At 34.6% G+C, this 21176-nt stretch overlaps 1 protein-coding gene and 1 long non-coding RNA gene across 2 annotated transcripts in view; both read right to left on the reverse strand.

Annotated features, from left to right (window-relative positions):
- LOC136796719 (uncharacterized) overlaps window positions 1–21176 on the reverse strand; it is a 465623-nt gene that overhangs the window by 335121 nt on the left and 109326 nt on the right. The gene's annotated exons all lie outside the window — the stretch shown is intronic.
- LOC106686773 (uncharacterized) lies at window positions 667–3994 on the reverse strand (the record flags this gene model as incomplete). The annotated part of the gene is given in 2 exon segments (XM_067051176.1): window positions 667–1628; window positions 3803–3994. Coding segments are annotated over 2 exon segments (966 nt in total), but the record flags the coding sequence as incomplete, so codon positions are not given.

A 21176-nucleotide genomic window follows, 5' to 3' on the forward strand; every position in this document is an offset into this window, starting at 1 on the left:
ATGTATGATTTTATTTGTGACAAAGTAAGGAACATTGAGGATTTTACGAAGGATTTTGGATTGTAAGGATTGAATACGAGAGGAATTCGAAGGTTTAGTGAAGCCCCAAAGCTCAACTCCATATGTCCAGATTGGCCTTATTACAGTCATGTAGATTGACGTCGAAATCGACGTGCAGTTTCCTGCCTTTTCAGTCTGGTCTGAGGATTCCAGGTTAATCGCTTGTCCAAATGTAGTCCATTGAAAAATGTAATTAAAAACATTTTTATATGTAATACAGTTGTAAATTTTAATAAATAAATAGAAAGACTTTCCACCAACTTCCAAGAATAAAATATTAACTAAAATTTAAATATTTTTGAAATGAATTGATAAAATTGACAAAATTCTGAAAAGAAGCCGCCTGGAATTTTGTGTTGTTGAAAACAACCCGAAGTTGATAGATGACGTGTTAGTAGGATGGTAGCGGTGAAAGCAGAATGGTTGCTTATGTTAGAAAAGATATACTAGACCTGAAAGATGGCCTTCATATTATGGCCAGGAGACTCAAAAGAGTGAAGTAAATATTGAGAGAATAGGAAGAAATTTGTGCTTCGAAAAAACATTCTGGCATTATATAGATAATTAAAATTTAGAAATAGTAAAAAAAAAACTTATTATGTTCACCTGAAACATATTAACACAACTCATATTCGTAGCGGCTTTCTTTACGGCAGACATAGCAAGTTGTTTCTCTTTGAAATTGAGGTGTGTCAAGCAAGTTGGGCTGAAACTCTGATTCACTCCCTCCGCGAAAAAATTCCCAGATGGACTGGGTTTCGGGGGTACCATCAGCGACGCAACGGAATCGTGTATGGCAGTCTGAGATCCTGAGACTGGAATTGATTGTGTAGGGCCAGGAAGTGGAGCACTGATAGTAGGTTCACTATGAGTAACAATCGGTTGAGATGAACAAGGCTCTGCAACTGGCGCAGCTCTTGGTTCATTGTTTCTTTCTTCGGCACGAAATGGCGTCTCCATCTGAGAAGAGCAGGCAACAGGGACGTTCACTGTTTGGTAACGACAGGAATCGTTGTTGTAGCTTGGTCCTGCATGGAGACAACTTCTTCCTGTATCTTGTGAGTGAGTAGCTCTCTCAACAGGTTGTTGATGTTCGCTGCGGGATTTTGTAGGCAGGTTCGGTGGAGGATAATTTTGTGCACTTACTTCGCCTTCATTCCGTGGAGGAATGTCTACACTATTGTTGGAAGGTACGGTAGGAATTGGGACGTCTTGACCTTGCGGAATAGAACTTCTTGGGCGGACATCCTGAGTGGATTCTGTTGGTACAGGAGGAGACTCATTACGAATGGTACCAACATACCTTTCCAATCTCTCACCTCGGCTGCCTGTTGGCTGATTGTGGTAATCAGTTGGCCTTTGGCAGCAATGGGTTTGACAATGACTGCAGGAGCCGTGTGACATCACGAGCTCTCTTTCGTGTGGAAGGTAGTTTTGGTCACGAGCAGGTGAAGAATAATAATCACCTCTCGGATCGTTCGACGTCGACGCGTAGCTCATATTTGGACCTCTGTTTCCATAATCCCCTCCTTCAGGATAACTAGGATTTGATGGCACAGCATGCACTTCTGAAAGAATAATATACTAATAAAATAATATAATAATATGCACAATAAATATTTTAATTACATAAATCAAATACCTAAATCGGACCAGAATTAACGACGATGAGAGGGAACTTAGCTGTTGCCATTTATGTTACTATATCAATCTCTTCTTGTCATCTAATATATATTTATAAATACTGGACTGATTTATATGTTTTTTTTCAAAATTTTCACTGTCGCAGTTCAAGGTTAAAAGCTACTGAAATCCCCGATTTTATGAAGTTGATTTTTTTCTAGTTAAAAAACAAATTTAAACGTTCAGTAAGTATAAATTGTTTCACGGACATTATCTTTCTATCGGTTTGTTTCTTTCTGAAGAAAAATAAAAAATATTACTGATTGCATCAAATGATTTTATATTCACAAAAAACTATAAAAACCTTATAAAGCTTCAAATATAGTCGGTCAATAAAATTCTTTTGTAGGAAAAAACAAATCAAGTTCGTTTTTGCGTCCTCATAATACCATTTTCCAAATATAATTTTCAAATTTTTAATTGAATTTTTTTTTCGTTTTTTTTTCCGAAATTCTTATTCAAGCATTTGTTGAGGAGTTCAATAAAGTATATCAACTTTGTTTCCAAAAAAATCATTTACTGCACTTTGATAGGTCAGTCGGTTTGAATTGTTTCAATATAGTACTAATATTAAAGCACAGAAAGGGTTATTAGATAAAACCTATTCACATTTTATTTGGTATGATAATAATATAATAATAATAATAATATAATCAAACTGTCTAAAAGAACAAGATATCACCAAAATCGGACCAGTATTAATAATAATACATCGAATTTCGGTTCAATTTTTATTTTAATTCTCAGATGGTTACCATAGCAACCGCAATCTCTTCTCATCACCTAATCTATAAATATAAATAGGAATGTTTCAAATCTTGGTTCACAATTAATGGACTGATTTAACTCATTCTGTTTTTTCCTTAAATGTTCTGAGCCATCATGGGAAAGTTAAATCTCCTGAAATCTGATAAAACCTGGTAGAAAAAAAGTACAAAATTAAATGTTTTAAGTTTTTCGCTTATTTTTTTTTTTTAGATTGTTGATTGGATTCCCAATAAATAAAAAAAAAAGATCATTGAAATCGGAGTGTTATTAGCAAAGATACGACATGTTGAATTTTTTATAACCTGAAGGCTATATATTCCTGAACCTTCTGGAGGCTCATTTGACGAATCATGTATTACCTTTTTAGATCTTTAATGGACCAATATTATCAATGAATCAACAAAAACTTTTTCTATTACAATTTTACTTGTAATAAAGTTAGTACACGCGTAAGAAACACGCCATTTTTTGTATTGTTAATTTACTGGCCCAGTAAAATCTTTTGATAAGGACCAATCCCTTTAAAGGACACTTCCATTTGTGGAATAATTTTAAATGTACATTACTGCTGTTCATATTTTTGCACAAAATAAAGGTAATAAATAATTACCTGGAATAGCAGGATTCGAACCCTGGAACTATATATATATATAATTCACCAGTAACAAATGTTTGTAAGAAATAGAAATGCAGCCTTTAAACATGAGTGGATAATTTATTATTTAAATAATTCCAAGTAGAAACAAGATAAAAATTACTTTTTTTCACAATGGCAGCGAATGTTAATCGAAAATTATCTTTCAAATTTTAAAAGAATTAAGATAAAATAATGAGAATACTACTTGACGATAAAAATATTACGCTACCTCTTAATTCGAAAGGCGGTGTCGTGTAAAAAGAAACGAAATGAGATTTTCCCGACCTTACTTTGTAGAATGAAAACCATTTTAGATTGAATAAAAAAGATTTTATAACCTTAGAGATAGAATTAAATTTAAAGTAACTTTTAGAAAAATTTATTCTCGTGAAAAAACGTGGAGGATTCAAATTAAATATGTCACTTAATTTGAAATTTTATGGGATGAACATCATATTTACACTTACAAACTTATTGAAAAGGTTATTTATACAATTCTAGCCAAAAAACCACACACTTTTTTTTCTAAAAAATAGTCTTACGGTTACATAATAATTTATAATAAAACAGGTACTAAAACTAATCTCATGAGTAGATCGCATTTCCAATACTTTACCCTATAAAAAAGATTGAAAAATAAATACAAGCACTCACCCATACTGTTCTGCTATGTATGATGTACCAATTATATATGCATCGATTTTATCAATCCAAAATTTTAGAAAAATATAATAAAGGAATATGATGCCAAATGTATTCCGAATATATCAGTAACTAATTAATTAAATTAAACTTAATTATTTTTTTTTATTTCATTTCAAACTCTATAATAATAAAATATGAATAAACAAAACACAATCAATCACATTTTGAAAGCAATCGCTTCTAGATCAAGATTTTATTTTATTAATTTGGTAATCATACAAAAATACCAACGTTATATTAATTTATCATGCATTATATCGATTAAAAAAAGTTTCTCACTCAATATAAAATTTCCATAAGATGGCCAACTATAGTTTTTAGCTAACTAATAAACATCGATTAAACTAGAACCATTTAAATATAGTTATCATGATTATAAAACAATATTCTCCATATCGATTAACTATCGAGAAAGATTGTTATCATTGGCATAGCTAGACAAATGTTCCAGTGGGAGTTTAGTGATTTGTCGACTATCGATAGTATCTAGAAAACAGTCTAGAAGGTTTTTTATGAGATGTAATCAAGTTAGTGTTCAAATGGTCATATTTAAAATTAATGTTGTCTTATAAGTTAGTTTTAATAGAAATTTATATGTATGTCAAAAACAATAAATTTAAAAATGTTCTAAAGTATAATGCTTAAAATCTATATCCAAGTCGAAGATTACAAATGACGACAAGGATAAGCCTGGACTCATAGCATATGGTCACAATTGTATGTGTTAACCTGTTCTTAGTTATTCAACATTATCGCCTGCCAAGATAAGACAACAGAACAGCGAAATTCCTCGAGCCATGAGGTCTAGTCAATCATGTCAAAATAATGTCTTCAGACTTTTGTCTGAATGACAAATAATGTCAGGACAAACTAATGGCTATATATTTGTCAGAATTAGTTCCCCTAAAAAAAACTGGAACTAATTTAGCTATCGGGTCTTAGCTACCGCAAAATCTTACCAACTAAATTAGTTGTTAGTTGTCCATTTCAACTAACAACTAATTTAGTAGTAGGATTCAGCGGTAGCTAACAAACAGTAACAGTTACATTTTTTTAGAGGAACTAATTATTTAACCATATTAGTGGTTATACTAACATATTAAGGTCCTTCATAAGATTTTGGAGGTGCTAAAAAAAACAAAAAAAAGATTGATTTTATAATCACGGAATTGCCTATCAATTTATTTGAACTTTTCCGATTTCTAACATACTGGGGTCTCTATGTATGTAATCGGAGGTACGGAAAATGAAACAGATTTTATGATCGCTCGCTTGCGTATCAATTAATTTTGACATATATCATCTCAGTCTAGTATCTCTCGAAGACTGATGAAAGAAACTCTGCAGAAGCAATCGGAACTTTCATTCGAAAAAATGGACAGACACTTCTAGATGAACAAAAAACATACGTTGAAAAATTAGCAACCGAAAACAACATGCTAAAAGCAAAAATATCAGAGCTCGAAAGTCGACTAAACTACACAGAGCAGGTTCATCTTGAAAATACCATAGAATAAGGGGAATCCCTGAGAAGCCAGGTGAAACCGTGACAGGCACAATTCTTAGCATCGGAGCGGGTCTGGGAGTCAAGTTGAGTCCGGACGATCTTGATCACGCCGTGAGACTCAAACCCAACCAGGAAGGGACCCCAGGTCCGATTATTGCAAGATTCATTCGTCAAACAGTATAAGATAAGCTAGTGCGGCAGCGAAGAATAAAGAGAGATTTCTCTACACGCCATCTAGGCTGAGAAGAGAACGACTCGCACCGCGTCTATGTGAGTGAAGCCATGACGCCTGCCAATAAACACCTCTATTGGTTAGCCAGGCAGAAGAAAATGACAGCAAAAATAAAATGTGTCTGGTTTAGCGGGGGTAAAGTTCGTTGCAGGCAGTCGGATGGATTCCCAGCAGTAACCATAGGAAAATCAAGTGACCTGGACGTCTTCAGCTGAACATTATATATAAATTACCCTGAGTGTACAGTTAATTTATGCTTTCTCGCCAGAAATGTTTTTATTATAATTTTCTATATTTCCTGTTTTCTCTATTTTTGTTTAAATGTAGCTGTCTATTTCTTTATATTTGTATTATTTTTTTCTCGCAAGAAATATTTTATTTTATTTTCAATGGTTTTTATTTTTTGATAAATGACTTAGAATTTTATTTGATAATTATCCAATCTCTATTAATTTATCTAAAACAGGAAGATATTTATATTTTAAGCTAAAAATTAATCTTAATTGAATATTGTTTTCGAAACACTAGAAATTTAGTTTTTTATTTCAAAGTTTATTTAATGTTTGCTTTTTATTTTGTTTGTTTTTTTACTATATATAAATTTAATATTAGATTTAAAAAATGTTATATCCTATTCCCCTTCCACAATCCTTTTCTCTAAAATTCTACTTCTAAACTGTTCAGTCATGACTAATATCTTGAATTCCTGTCACACCAATGCACAATCCCTTATCGCACACTACGATGAATTTTAGAAATATTTTCTTGACAATTTTGATCACATTATAGCAGTATCTGAAACCTGGCTAAGACCTTTTATCCCTTCCTCCCTGATTTCCCGACCAAATTACTCGTTCCTAAGCCATGACAGACCTGATCGCACGGGAGGTGGTGTTGGATTATATATCCATGAAAGTCTTAAGGCCAAAATCCTCCTGTACTGTAGGAGTTCCTTCTCATGACTTTGCTCACATGGAATACTTGTTCATTGAAATTTCCTCCATTACCTCTCCTCAGTTATTTGCCGTAGTTTACCGCCCTCCTCGTGTTTCATTCGACAACTTCTTTGAATACTACCTCGTCAACCTAGTTTCCCACTATACCAATATTATTGTTGCCGGAGATTTTAACGAGAATATGCTCTCCCAATCTTCTGAAAAGCATTTCCTAACTGACCTGCTGTTTTCCCTTAACCTTCATCTTGTTCCTTATTCTCCTACCCATCACACCCAATTTTCCAACACCTGGTTAGACCTTTACATCAGTGACTCACCCATCAAAATCCTGTCTTCTTCTCAACATCCCGTTCCATTTCTCTCATCACATGATTTGATCTAAATTACATACGACCTACCCGTGAAATCCTTTACCTCCAAAATAGTATCATACCGCAATTTAGACCTTATCACTAATGAATCCCTTCAGCTTGACTTTAATTCTCTCCACTGGGACATCATATATTCCTATAACTCCATTGACCCAATGGTAACCAACCTGACCTCAAACCTAGAATCCATATTAGATATCCATGCTCCTTTGAAAACCAGAACCATATGCAGTCCCACTGCACCTTGTCTGACCCCCGAAATAAAGGAAATGATGAAAAGAAGAGATACAACGAGGCGCAAATACCGTCGAACCTGTTTACCTGCCGATTGCACGTCTTTCAAGATCCTCCGGAATGAAACCCAACCCGCAGTCCGACTTTCTAAATCCTCCCACTTTCATAATGCCCTTTCCAATGCTCCTGATTCCAAATTCAAATGGAAAATACTTCGTAAACTATCCCTACCAGAAACCAATAATCTCAGTTCCTTCCATGTGACTCCAGATGTCTATTTGATGACTATTACTTATCTTACGCTCATAATTCCTCTATTTCCGATATTCAACATCACAATTTCAATCCTGTAGACTTCTTTTAGTCACATCTGTCCTACGATGAATTAATTTCCGCTGTCCTAAATTCCCACACTAATGATTATGGCCCTGATGGTATTCCAGTAAAACTAATAAAATCCAGCCCCTCTGTCGTTATTCCCGTTCTTTACCACATCTACAACTTTTCATTGCAAAACTCCATATTCCCATCTTCCTGGAAAACTGGCCTTGTCCGACCTTTGAAGAAAATTTCCAACCCCAGCTCACTACATGACTTCCGTCCTATTTCTCTTCTATCTAACCTTTCCAAACCGTTAGAACGCCTTGTCCAAAATCAACTCTCCAACTTCCTAGATGAACGTTCCCTTACCAACCCTTTCCAATATGGCTTTTGATCTGGCTATTCAACGCAATCCGCTCTCCTTAAAATAACCTATGACCTCCAAAACTCCATTGAACACTAAAACCTCACTATCCTCATCCTTCTAGACTTTTCCAAAGCGTTTGACACAGTTGACCATAACATCCTCTTAACTAAATTGCGTAATCTTCCTCTATCCAACAGTGCCCTGTGGTTCAAATCCTTTCTCTCAAATCGGTCCCAGTATGTAGTCGTCCCAGGTCAACCTCCATCTAAGACCCTCCCCCTTCCATGTGGTGTTCCTCAAGGCTTCCCTTTATCTCCTACTATTTTAGCTATTTACATTAATGACCTTCCCCTCCAGACCCATCACTCCTATTACCACATCTATGCAGATGATTTCCAAATATACCCGTCCTTCCCGCCTTCTGACCTTTTACCAGCCACAGAAAAACTTAAAGAAGATTTGGATGGGATTTGTAAATGTGCAAGAGCTAACAAGTTGAAGCTAAATGCGGAGAAGACGTAGGCAATCTTAATATGCTCCAATCATCTCCTTAAAACTGTTCCTAATATTCCAACTCTGTTCCTACATGATAGTCCCACCAAATTTTACTCCACCATCAAAAACCTGGGAATAACCTTTGATCAAACACTTTCCTAGAAAATACATGTATCCAATATCTCCCGCCATACTGTTTCAATTTTAAAACGTTTAAATTACCTCCGCCACCTATTTCCATTTGAAACTCGTAGGCTCCTAGTCACTTAGCTAATATTTCCTCATTTTGACTATTGCTGTACAGTATATGGGGGAGTCTCTGGGGATCTCGAGGCGAAATTAAAACGTTAGATAAATTGCTGTGTACGATTCATCTTCGGGATCCCTAGGGACGCCTCTGTTTCCCGTTTTATCCAGAGTTGAAGTGGCTTCCTACCGTCTTAGGTATTTTGTGCTCTCTTTCATCTTCCAAGTCATCCAATCCCGCTGTCCTTCATACATCTCCGAGCTCCTTCAATTTAAATCCTCTATTCGTTCCCGCAATACCCGTTTCCGGTCTTCAGATTTCATTCGATTCGTCTCCGGACAAAGACCCACCGAACCGCTGCTTTCGATAGATCTTTAATTATCCGACCCTCATCCTTATGGAACTTCCAACATCCGTCGCTCCAATACCCTCCCGACCTTTAAATCCCGCCTGTTCAATAATTTCTTATCCATTCAGGCCCCATAAAATTGTAAATATATATGTTAACTATTATATGATTCTTAATTATTTTTACATCGTTTTATTTTCTCTTTTCATTTGTTAATTTTTTTTTTTTTTTTTATTGTTCAACTGATAAAAGTGAGAAAGTGACCTATAATTATTTTTTATAATGACTGTTTATATTTCTTTGTATTTTTTTGTTTATGTATCTCTGAGGCTCCTCAACCCTCATCTATTGATTTCTTTGTATTATTCTAAAGGGACTCGTCTCAGAATAAATAAAATATTATTATTATTGTATATTGTCCCCAATATGTTAGAAATCCGAAATGTTAAAATAAATCGATATGCAAACGCGTTATCGTAATATTGATTTTTTTTTCATTCTCAGCAATTCTAGATTTAATCCATTGACCTGAGAAAAATTAAACATGGTCATATGTCAAAAATAAAAAAAGTTAAAATGAAGCCTGTACTTGGATTTTTTTATTATAGTATTATTTTTTAATTTAACCTAAAGAAGAAAGAACTAACTAAATATCAGTTATAGCAATGGTCTAGCGCTTCATAACAAAATGTTAGTTGCTGATTTCAGATCATTTAGTTCCAAGAGTTAGCAATGAGGAAACAACTAATATTTAGCCGGTTAGTTTGTAGTTTACAATGTAATTAAAGCTAATCTAGCTTGAGTTTTTAATTGTTAGTTATAGCTAACTTTTTCCCAACTCTGGGAGAGGTAGTAGTCAAAACAAGGAACTCTGGGTCAAAGATCTATTCCTACACAATGGCTCCCACTTCCATAGTATGTTATCAGCCTCACTGCCCTTGATGTTTCGGCTACTAAGCCTAATCTAGTTGAGGAGTTAGAGAGTTTTGTGAAGACGACATAAGGAGTCTGCATAAGTCAATACTTTGCTGAGTTATGGCATCTAGTTTCTACGTGAAAATATGAATATGAATGCATAAATATTGTTTCGAATATCTTTTTAAGGGCAAAATATATTTGAGGGATGGTTGATAATACTTTACATCAAAAACTTTGGCGTGAAAAAAAGGTGATATAAAGTGAAAAAAGTGAAGATAACTATATCTTTATATCGCTGATTTGCTTTAAAAGTATATAAATTTAAATCTAATTTAGATTTAAAGTATTCCAAAGAGATACTAGGATCTTATGGGATTGTCAAACAGACTGTTATGCTAGTAGGGTTTTCACTAAGTGACACCAGTCACCAGTAATATGCGGAAGCGGTAGCCCTATGTTGTACTGTATTACTAACTCCAAAGACTTGGATTCGAATCTGGCTGTGGCAGATAATGTTTTTCTGTTTTACTGTAGCCGTGAGTCAGCCCTCTGGGGTCGAAGTCCCTCCGGTGTACCCTTAATTGGGTAAAAACTGATGGTCGACTAAATCGCCTGCTTGTACAACCGTTGGTCTAGTAGCAGTACTTCCTATCTGCCCAGGACTAGCAGAAGGTGGAAAAGCAATAACCATGCGGCGTAGGTATATAAAACTTTTAGTATCCTATAAATAGCACCTCATTAACACATAGTAGGCGGATCGGGCTTGAGCTTGAGAGACAGATCAATAGATCAAAGAGACTTGCACTGGTTAGGATGAGAGACTGTCTTACACTCTGGGTCCTTAGAGCGGCAACGCTTCAATAGCAAACTAATTATAATAATACCATCTAATTGGTAGGGCTCCCAGTATTATATAGGGGACCGATTAGTACAGCATGCAGTTCTCGCCACTCAACATCAATGGGTCTTAGACTTAGCCTTTGTAATGTAACAAACTTTTAACAATTATAATCGCATAAAAAATTGAACACTTTGAATGAAATGCGCCTTTCACTTATGCGCCAACCAGGCGCACCTTCATTCTTGATTGGGTGGTTGGGTTTTAGTTGACTCTTTATAATTGAATGTACTGATAAAAGGAACATAATTGACTAGAAAGAAAAATCTATTGCATAAGTTACAGGTGATGAAGGGGTGGCAGAAATAGAACATTTATGGTTAAAAAGAGTTAATTAATTTTGATCATGTGTCTAAAAAAACTGTAGATATGCCTATCGATAATAATGGTGAATGATGTGAACTATATTTAATTATGTGGACTTGCTTCCTTTCTCCTCTCCACATTCCTATACCTCTCTCTCCTCTGCCGCTGGAAGACACTTCAGGAAGTGTCACACTCACACATGGTCGAATGTTACCTATAAAAGTGAAAAAATAAGGATTGCTTCTAGAAAAGAAAATGGCTCTCTCGTGCACAAGTTCCTTCTTCTCCCACAGAGGGTGCTAGAGGAGGTAAGCCTTTGCCGTTGGCCTCATGGGGCGCTAGTAGAGCCTACATTATTGGGAGCTCATCTTGTTTCAGAGTTTCGGTGACTTTAGATTACCTGAAACACACTTTTTGGTGGTCAAATATTTTTTTGTATAGAAAAAAAATCGTTGACATTTTGACGTATGAAAGCACATTCTTTCCAACTTCAGAATTTTGTAACTTCCTGTGCAATAACATTCTAAACAAGTTCTTCTAGGATAAATCAGAATTTTAAAATTGAAAAATGGTCCTACTAACTATTAAAACAGATATAACACAATATTAAGATGAAAATATGAGGACCCAGTGGATTGCCGTCACGCTCCTACCCTGTATCCTTTTTCGAATTGCACGCTCAAAATCCATTTTTCTGATTTAGCTTATTTACAATCATTCTCTTGATTTTCCCAGCTATCAAAAATACCGATTAACATCTTGATTCCTCGACCTTGAATGATCAATGATAGTGAATGACCAACTAAGCAGGATCAAACTCCAGGCCTTATTGTTGAAGTGAGTATTCAAACTGATTATCTCATGCTGCTCACAATCGTACAATGGACGGAGCGGTTTCCGTTTGTGTAAGAACAGAACTCCAGGAAATCTCGACGCTTTCAATACAAGTGTAGCGTCACTGCCTTGACAAATTATATTAAACTTCAATTGACCACTCATAATATCTATAAGGGAAATAGGTAAGTTTATTACATTTTTGTGGATAGGAAAGCAATTGTTGTTCAGTGATAAGATATCATGTAGTTTGAGTGAAAATAAGGTTGAGGATAATAGAGCCTGCTATTTTGTTATGTTTTATTTTTTTAAGTTACGTAGCAATTAGGTACTCCTAAAATAAGTTTAAAAATAATAAATTAATAATATTCAGCTAAATTGATCTGGTATAATAATAATAATGTTGTTTCATCAGTGCCTTAATCCAGGTACGCTGAATATATGCTAAAATTTTATTAAATTAGAGTGGAACATGGGAGTTAAATTATGAGAGAATACGCTGCTTGTTAGAGAACACATATATATTTTGAGACTAAAATAAAATCCCTGAGGTGGCAAATGGGTTAAGAATTATTATTCGTAATATAAGATAAGACAGACCTTTGGGTGTGATATTATTTTTATTGCTTTATCTGGGTGATGTCTTCACTGCAACGGTGACGTCTTGCGTCCTATACCGGTTCTTTAGTCTAGACTGATAGGCGAAACGGTATATATAGTTCTCTCTATCCTAGAGGTTGGCCAGCTAATCCACGAACATGCCATGATGGAAGAATCAAGACAGGTCCTAGCTTGTATACCTCAAAGATAGTTTCAGGCGGCATCACAATTGCGGCGTCTTCGTGGTACTCCGGCATACTCGACAAGGGGGGCATCAAAAAATGAGACGCTTGACCTTATACAAAGACAAAAACAGCATCGGAAAATCGGATTATGTAAATCCGACAAATATAATTTCTTTATTTTGGGGATAAGTCCCTTTGAGATAATAGAACAGGTATTTGAAATGGGTGTTTAATTAAAATACAAAACAAAAATAAATTAAATAATATAACATCATAAAATATCCCTTATAATAAACTAACAAAATATGACAATAATACTAACAAAAAGAAAAAAAATATTTATATGAACTATACAAAATTAAAAATAATGTTTATACAAAATTTAAATGAAAGTAATAAAAATCCAATATTTTTTGTATTGATATGTATAAAAATGTTTTTAGTAATTAACGTGTAATATATTTTTTTAGGTGGACTGATGGAAATGGTGGGATACAAATTAAAATGCTGGGAAAAGACTTGATTTTATTTTCCTGCTTACACCACATTGAAAAAAATAATACAATATGAACTACAGAATACATGAAAATTACAGTTATACAATTTGAGCAGGAATGAATAATACAATTAAATGAAGAGTTTTATAATTTGCAATATAGTTGGTCCGCTATTAGAAGAACAGGGGGTACCCCGTAGTATAAAAATAAATAAATTAGATGATGTACCATACATAAGCCATAAGAGAAGAAAATTCCAATAAAATAACATAAAGAAAGAGCAATCAATGTTTATATGTATAATTCAAGGTTTTTAATATCTTCTTATACAATAAAAAGAATAGTTTAAACCCATTGCACTACATCCTTACAGTCATTTTAAAAGCCAGACTTAATCAATAATGTGTCAGCTTGTCAATTAAGTTTAAAAAAAATATTATGATTTCGCATAAACCACTGTTGTAAATTAATACTGAATAAAAGAATTATAAAGATATAATCTCAATGCATATTTCTTCTGAGACAATAAAATTTATCCGTCAAAGAGCAATGATCGAAATGGCAATAAAGATAATCAACATAACGGAGTGGAGAACCCAGCCTGACCGAGTTCCATGCAGAGATAACATCGCGGTCGACGGCACAAAGGGAAGGATGGATATACCAACTCTTTGACAACCGGAGCATAGCTAACATCCGTAAGTAAAGAAGGATGGGAGATGATACAGTAGGTAGTAACTCATTGCAAATATATAGACCGCCAAGGATTAAGTGGGTTTATGTGGTGTAGCTTATATGTTCCATGTTTATATCTTTTATTTATTCAGATTAATCTAAAATTACTATTTGCTTATTTGGAAACCAAGATGGACTAGGAAGTGCAGGAAAATTTACAGTAAACCTGGAAATTGTAATATTAATTCTATAAGGGATCCATATACAAAATTACCTGCAAAAACCATTATTATCAAACATTATCAGATGTCTTCTAATCCCTGGAAATGTAATGGCCTGATATCATAGATTATTCAAACTGACAAACAATTCCTAAAGCAAACTAAGAGCTTAGATATGTAGAATTAAATCGTACAATCTTCGGTACACAAATATTTAATTTGTTTTTACTTATATGGAAAAAAATTATATCTCGTTTTTGCCTTTAAAACAGTTTTAATGAGATTTGTATTCAAATAAAATGTTTGATTGATACAAACACTTAACACTCTTATAAAAGGAATCAATGGATTTGATTAAATTAAAAGTAATTGTATAAATTGCACAGTTGCATGTAATGTAAAATATTAATATTGATATATAATTAATTAATTAATATCTTTGAGGCCTCGTAACAACTGCGCACTATCAGTGGCTCGTAACAACTACCATTATGTATTTCACTGTGAAATATCACACATACCAGGTTGTGACATTTCAGGACGGAAAAAGCGAATCATACAAAAATTTAAAAATTAAAATTATTAGTAATTAGGATTAATATTTGTATGAACAAAATCTTTATTAAATTAATAATTATTTTTACTTCTAGGGGGCTGCCACCTCCTGCCCCCCGCTGACTACGCCCATAAACTGTGATACTTGGCAGTCATTCTCTCGCGGCTATCTTCTACATGGCTTTCTTCTACAATTTAAGGTCAGGTAGTCATTATTCATTTTCATTCAGCAGAACTCATTTATTTAATATTGACTATAAAACATTTTTTGTTAAAAGATAACCTCTCCTTTGTTTTGTTTAATTGATAATTATTAATTCTTCATATTTTCTTATTGTTTGTTATGCTATAAAATTTTATTTGGTTTATTTCACCGTCACTACTAACCTCATATATACCATAATAAAAAAAATAAATAAATACACCTTATTTGCGCTATTAACGATTATATATATTGTCCTTCCGTGCAATAGTTTAATTTATATACAGAATTTCTTTTTTCTTTCTTTTAATTAACGATTACAAAACCAAGCAGACACACTAAAAAAAAGGCAATCCTTCCCCGCCGGACCCGCTCCGCTAAGACTCATTTTTTTAATTTTATTTATTTTCAAATCCTCTTTATTTATATACAATTACAATTACAAATATATGATAATACATAGTATATATACATATTACACACTGACTTTGTTTGCCGTATGGCAGTATAAGTTGAGTTACAGGGTCCGCTGAAGGGGGTAAGACTCTTTTTTTTTTTTTTTTTTTTTCTGACCTCCTAGAAAAAAATTAAAAATAACAAATTAAATATATACAAATACGAAAGGATGTATATATGCTGACAATATGAATCTTGGTTTGCCAGTGTGGCATTGTAAGATAAGCTGCCGGGTCCGCTGAAGGCGGTGTCATCGACGATGGCATGAGTCTGCGGTGAGCGTCCTAGGAATAGGGAGGGGCTATTCCGGCTGGCGATGATGAAGTAATGACTTCAGGCTGTAGAGCCAGAAGTCCCTCCCGAGGCGAGAACATCGACCAAGGGAACAGTGCTCTGCCACCTACCAGGTCTTGGTGGAGGGGTGATTTCTCGGAACAGTGGATTGGCACAGGCTTTCAGCCCGTCAAAGAATTAGATGTGCCTAAGGCCTATGAATTCTGGCACTGTCCGAAGTTGGAGCTCTGCACAAATTTCTCTGTTCCTGGCCCACTGGAGTGATGTCCCTCGTACTATTCGCCTCAGGAGGGAGTTCTGGTCAGTGTCAGTGTCTCAGTCAGTGTCAGTGTCGTTTTGTAGAGGTGTCTCATTAGTGGTGCACCATGGAGCAGCGTTGGACGAATGATGGCCTTATATATTTGTAGCTTCAGACGCAGCGAAAGTTGTTGTGACATCAGGAGATGGTAGAGCCTATGCGACTTCTGCCGGGCCAGCTTGAGTCTCCCCTTGGCATGACTGGAGAGGGTGAGGTGTCGGTCAAGAGTTACGCTGAGGTAGAGGATGGTGTTGGAGATATTCCGACCCTCGCCATCCACGACGAACCGCTGGGGTAGTCTGCTCTTATTGCCCTTCTGAAAGGACATGACGATGGCATCCGTCTTATCTTAGCTGGGTTAACTCTGACCACCAGTGGCTCAGTGATTATGACAAATTCTTACTAATTTGATGTCTATTGGCGGTGCCGGTTCGAATCCGGCCTGGGCGTTGAGTTTTTTCATTGAGAGGCGGTCCCACAAATTGAAAACCTTTGGCCCCCAACCATAGTTAGGCAGTATAGGACTCCACTGGAAGTCTTAGCAGAAAAAATAAATAGTTAATTTCTTGTCAAAATTGATGAGTCTGCCAAGTATATGTAGGGGGAATACTAAATGTCGGCTGTTTCACAACTTTAAAAAAAAATAATTTTTCGTTCGGAGCTCTATATCTTTTCAATTACCAGCAACACTAAAAAACCTAACTTAAATCGCTTTGATTTGAGTGTTAATATACATTTGTACGTCAAATGGTTTTTGAGGAATAGATTTCTCAAAAAGAAATTCATTAACTAATGATTATTAAGAGCATCTTTTATGATATGACATATATATTTTTTTTCAATACTTCCTCATACTATGGCTGTATATCGAGGTTTTAGCAATTCCCACAATAACAATATGATAAATGCCGTTAAATAATTTAGCCACATCGGCACCTATCCCTGTCCTCCAAAAATGGATACTTGACAACTAACAAAGGAGACCCCTGTGTTTGTGTACCACACTGGTCTCGTGTATCAGAGCTTTTCTCATCTTTATTGCCACATGCCGGAGGGACAGAAGCCAATAACAGATAAATATCGATATACCGTATGATCGGCAGTGGGTTCTCACTCCTTCTCAGGACCTAGGAGAGACGCTCACCTAGTGGGTGTAACATATACCCAATGAGAAGTAGGACTCCAAAAAGGCGACGCCCCTTTTTGGGACAAGTGGGGGAGGGGGGAGGGAGAAGTAAGACGAATACTCAAGACGAACAGAGAGAAGCAGGAGAGGTACAGAAGTAAGAAGGCCGAAGAGAGGGCAAGATGGATTTTGACCAAGCGAAGTCCTAAGAAGGGCTATGATACCGGGACGCCATCCCTTATGAAGAAGACGACACCTACTCTAATACATCCCACGGCATAGACCACCAAACTCCGTAGTTATTCAGATTACATTAGGTAACAAGTCATAATGTAATTCATCTGGTATTATTTTAATCATTTTATGATTTTTTAAAATCATATATTGATATGATTAAATTGCATTGGTGAACAAACACATTGTTCCTTGATGTTCTTTATACACTAATATATTACCCAATACAACTCCTTGTTATACAATATAATTAATGGTAACACTATTTTGTAAATATAAAGGTATTTAATTGGTAACTGATAAACACACAAAAGGCCTTTGGAAAAGAATCCAATTATAATAATAGTTTTGCAGGACTCCATATAAATTATTGAATTAACTTATTTTTGTAGATTGACTTCAGCGGTTATCCCGACTAGTAATTTTAAGACAGATATATAGCACATATGCCGTGTTTTAATTTTAGGCACTTTTTAAATATTTAACTATCTTAAAGTCTCCTCTCCCGTTTTAAGCAAATATTTCTAAAGAGATATAGGACCGTCACTCCCTGGAATGGGTTGATGCACCCCAACCCCCTCCCTCACACTTCTTTTGATTTCAGACTGTTTCTCTTATCATTTCACCATTATCTATTGTCTTTATTATTTTTATTTTTTATTTATCTTTATTTTTATTTTTATTTTATTTTTTATCATATATGCGATACAACACGAGGAGGCCCCTCACCTCCGGACTCAAAATAGCTCCTGAATGGATAACACATATGTAAAATTAAATATAACAGGTAACCTTAAAATACCAAAGGTAGTAAAAGGTAAGACACAACACGAATTACTTTTCTTTCTTGCACAGTAATGCACTACTAATTCACATTTTATTTCTTTTTTTAGAGGGTTCGGAAAAAAAAAAAAAAAAAAAAAAATGGGTTGCCCTGGAAGGGTCTCGGCCAGGAAGAATTGCCTTTTTATATTCCTTACCTAATTAATTAAGCAAATACCTAATTAACTAGTTACTGGGACCACTATTTTGCTCACATGATATTTTTTTTTCACTTTGCTATTATGTTGATCCACTGAATTTCTTTCAATTGAAGAAAAGTGTGGATTAAAATATATTAAGATGATTAAAAAAATGCTTGATTGGTTCTTGCATTTAGCATCATTGAACTTAAATAGATAAAGCATAAATGAATACTTACAATCCTAGTCCATATAAGTTTAATCACAAGACTACTGAGTCTCCGAGCCATTGAGTGAACAATGCAACACTGGTCTAGTAAAAGGTGATGAATTGAGGTAAGGAGGTTAGGGGACGGGTTAACAAAGGTAGCTAATGCCATATCCCCTTCTATAGCGGTTTTGAAACTTTCGGGTCCAAAACCGTCTTTTGTAGTTAGCCGAAGAATGGCCGCAATGTCCCAACTTATCGGGACAACTTGCCTTCCCTCTCCTGACACATAACTGACAATAACACTAGACCATAACTTTATTAGTTACTTAGTAAACCTTATCAGTCACTGCTATTATCTACAGTCGTTAAAACAGTTAATAATTATCTTATTTTTTTTACATTAATCCTGATATTTTATATCAGTGGAATATAGAAAAGTTTTTAAAACTTAAAAATGTTACTTTAAAATATTGTTAAGAAAGGAAGTGAGGTAAAGATTTTTTTAATACCAGATCAGCCTGGTGGGCCTTACATACATTTTTTTGTTTTCTTAGCAATTGATTATAGTTGGGAGTATAGTTTCATACAAAAGACCCCCTAACTTTATACAAAATTATAAATAAATAAATAATATTACGATAAAATAAACAAGTTAAAATAATAATTCTTGATAAAAGATAAAAATAATAACAATTCGAATGACATTTATGGATTTAAAAAAATAAATAATTGACTTATAATGGGAAAAAAAGAAAGAAAGCGAATTTCAGAAAAAGGTGAAGAGAAAAAAATAAGATAAAATAAAATTTTAGAGTGACAATAACAGAACTGATAAATATAGAATTTATAACAGAATGTCCTGCAGCAGCTTGGGCTTCAGTCTTCAGGTTGTGATTGGGTTTCCCAAGGGTGAATCCCCTGGTATCATACTGTTTCACTGGCAGGATTCCATTTTACATTCTTACCTTTGATGATCAGTTCTGGTGGGGCCTGGTGGGCGTCTGAGAGTAAAAACTTTTGAGGTGCATTTTTCAATGTTCAGTCTAGTCATCCGAAGTGAGACTCAAATCATTTTAAGAATCATTTCATAACCTGTCGTTGGTTTAATTATGAAATTAGATGACATGAAGATGACTTCATCCTCTAAAATTCTTACTAATAATTAATTACTGCTTTATATATAATTACTCTATTATATTTAATAGAGCTCAGCCTAGTTATAAAAAATTATTCCTAATAACTAAAAATAAAATAAAATTAAAAAAATATATAGTTTTTCGAATAAATCGAAGACTATATATCTCTTATAAGATTATAAACACTCATTTAAAATATTAAGTATCCTTTACAATACATATCTAAAATTATTTAAACCAGATTAGTATTAGCAAAGATTTCAATTTTAGATCTATGTGTATTTTGTTAATATTCTGTACAGGTTCGTGGAAACCCATTGCTGTACATGTCTGTAACATCACACTCACTAACTTAATCATCACTGAATCTCAACCCGATGATGGGCAATAATGATGAAATTATAAAAATTAGTTCTCCTTATGCTACTATGCTTAGCAACAGGGGGATTAAAACCGTTCCAAGAACGGAAAACCGGACTAATACAGAAATAAAATATAGTCAATAACTACGTTTTATAAAGGATATCATTGCATTTTTTTTCTTTTTTCATTTTTAAAGTAAAAAGTATCAGATTGAAATGAAAGATTTTATTTTTTTAAAAATACCCTCCCATGAAAGATCTGTTGCTCGTGCGGATCTCCAATAAATAAATAAGAAAAAAGAAGAAAAATACGATAGCAATCCATTCCTGAGCCTTACCGGGAGCGCGAAACATTTTCCCATTGGGGGAATGTAATCACTACGGACCACAATCCCAGCCGCTGGTATGGAGGATCAGTCTTATTTAATTATCGACAGGAGGGTATTGGCTGGAGGGAGAGGATACATATTCACACGAAAGGGGTGAGGAACTGTTGGAGGGAGGGGAGAGGGAGAGTGAGAATTAAATCTGTAAGGGGCCGTTGCAATATGGTCGTCGTGTAGGAGCCAGATGGGACCTCTCGGCATATTGTCTAACTTAGCCTTCCCTTCTTCCGAAGGATTTTTCTCCTCCTACGGCCTTTACTTATTTTATATATTTAAAAAAATAAATAAAAATTAACCTTACTGGCATATAATAAGAATATTGGAAACATTCAAATTGATGATTAAGCTATAAATAAAATTTTGACATTATAAATAAATTAAAGAATCAAGTTCCTCATAATTGGAACCATAGGTTCTCAACATCTGTGTTCAGGGGGGGGGAGGGAGGTGATTGTACGAGATGGGCCTTCCCGCCAATAAATAACAGAAACCATAACAAAGAAAAATAACCTTTTGGGTAAAGTTACGGAATCCTTCCGCAGAGTTCGGTAAAATATACTTTCTTTATTTATTTGTTGAGTGAAGATAAAAAGTCTACGATATACTGTATACAACTAATATCTACAGATTAAAATACGACTGATCTCTTAGAATGTCCTTCGACAACTCTGTCCAACTTTTATTCTCAAGAATGATTCTATTATCCTCTTATATTACTTTTACAAGAATGATTAGCTAAATATCACCTCAAGCTAGAAGTAAGCTTGAGGTGATATTCAGCTAACTTGCAACAAGGGATGTCGATAGAGGATAGTGTCGATGAAGAGACTTTCAGGAATATGGAATAGAAAGCCTTGTGTGACAGCTTTCTATGATATATATTATAGG

Source organism: Halyomorpha halys, unplaced genomic scaffold (genome assembly GCF_000696795.3).
Source record: "Halyomorpha halys isolate HHAL.00 unplaced genomic scaffold, Hhal_1.1 Scaffold872.1, whole genome shotgun sequence".
Lineage (NCBI taxonomy): Eukaryota > Metazoa > Arthropoda > Insecta > Hemiptera > Pentatomidae > Halyomorpha > Halyomorpha halys.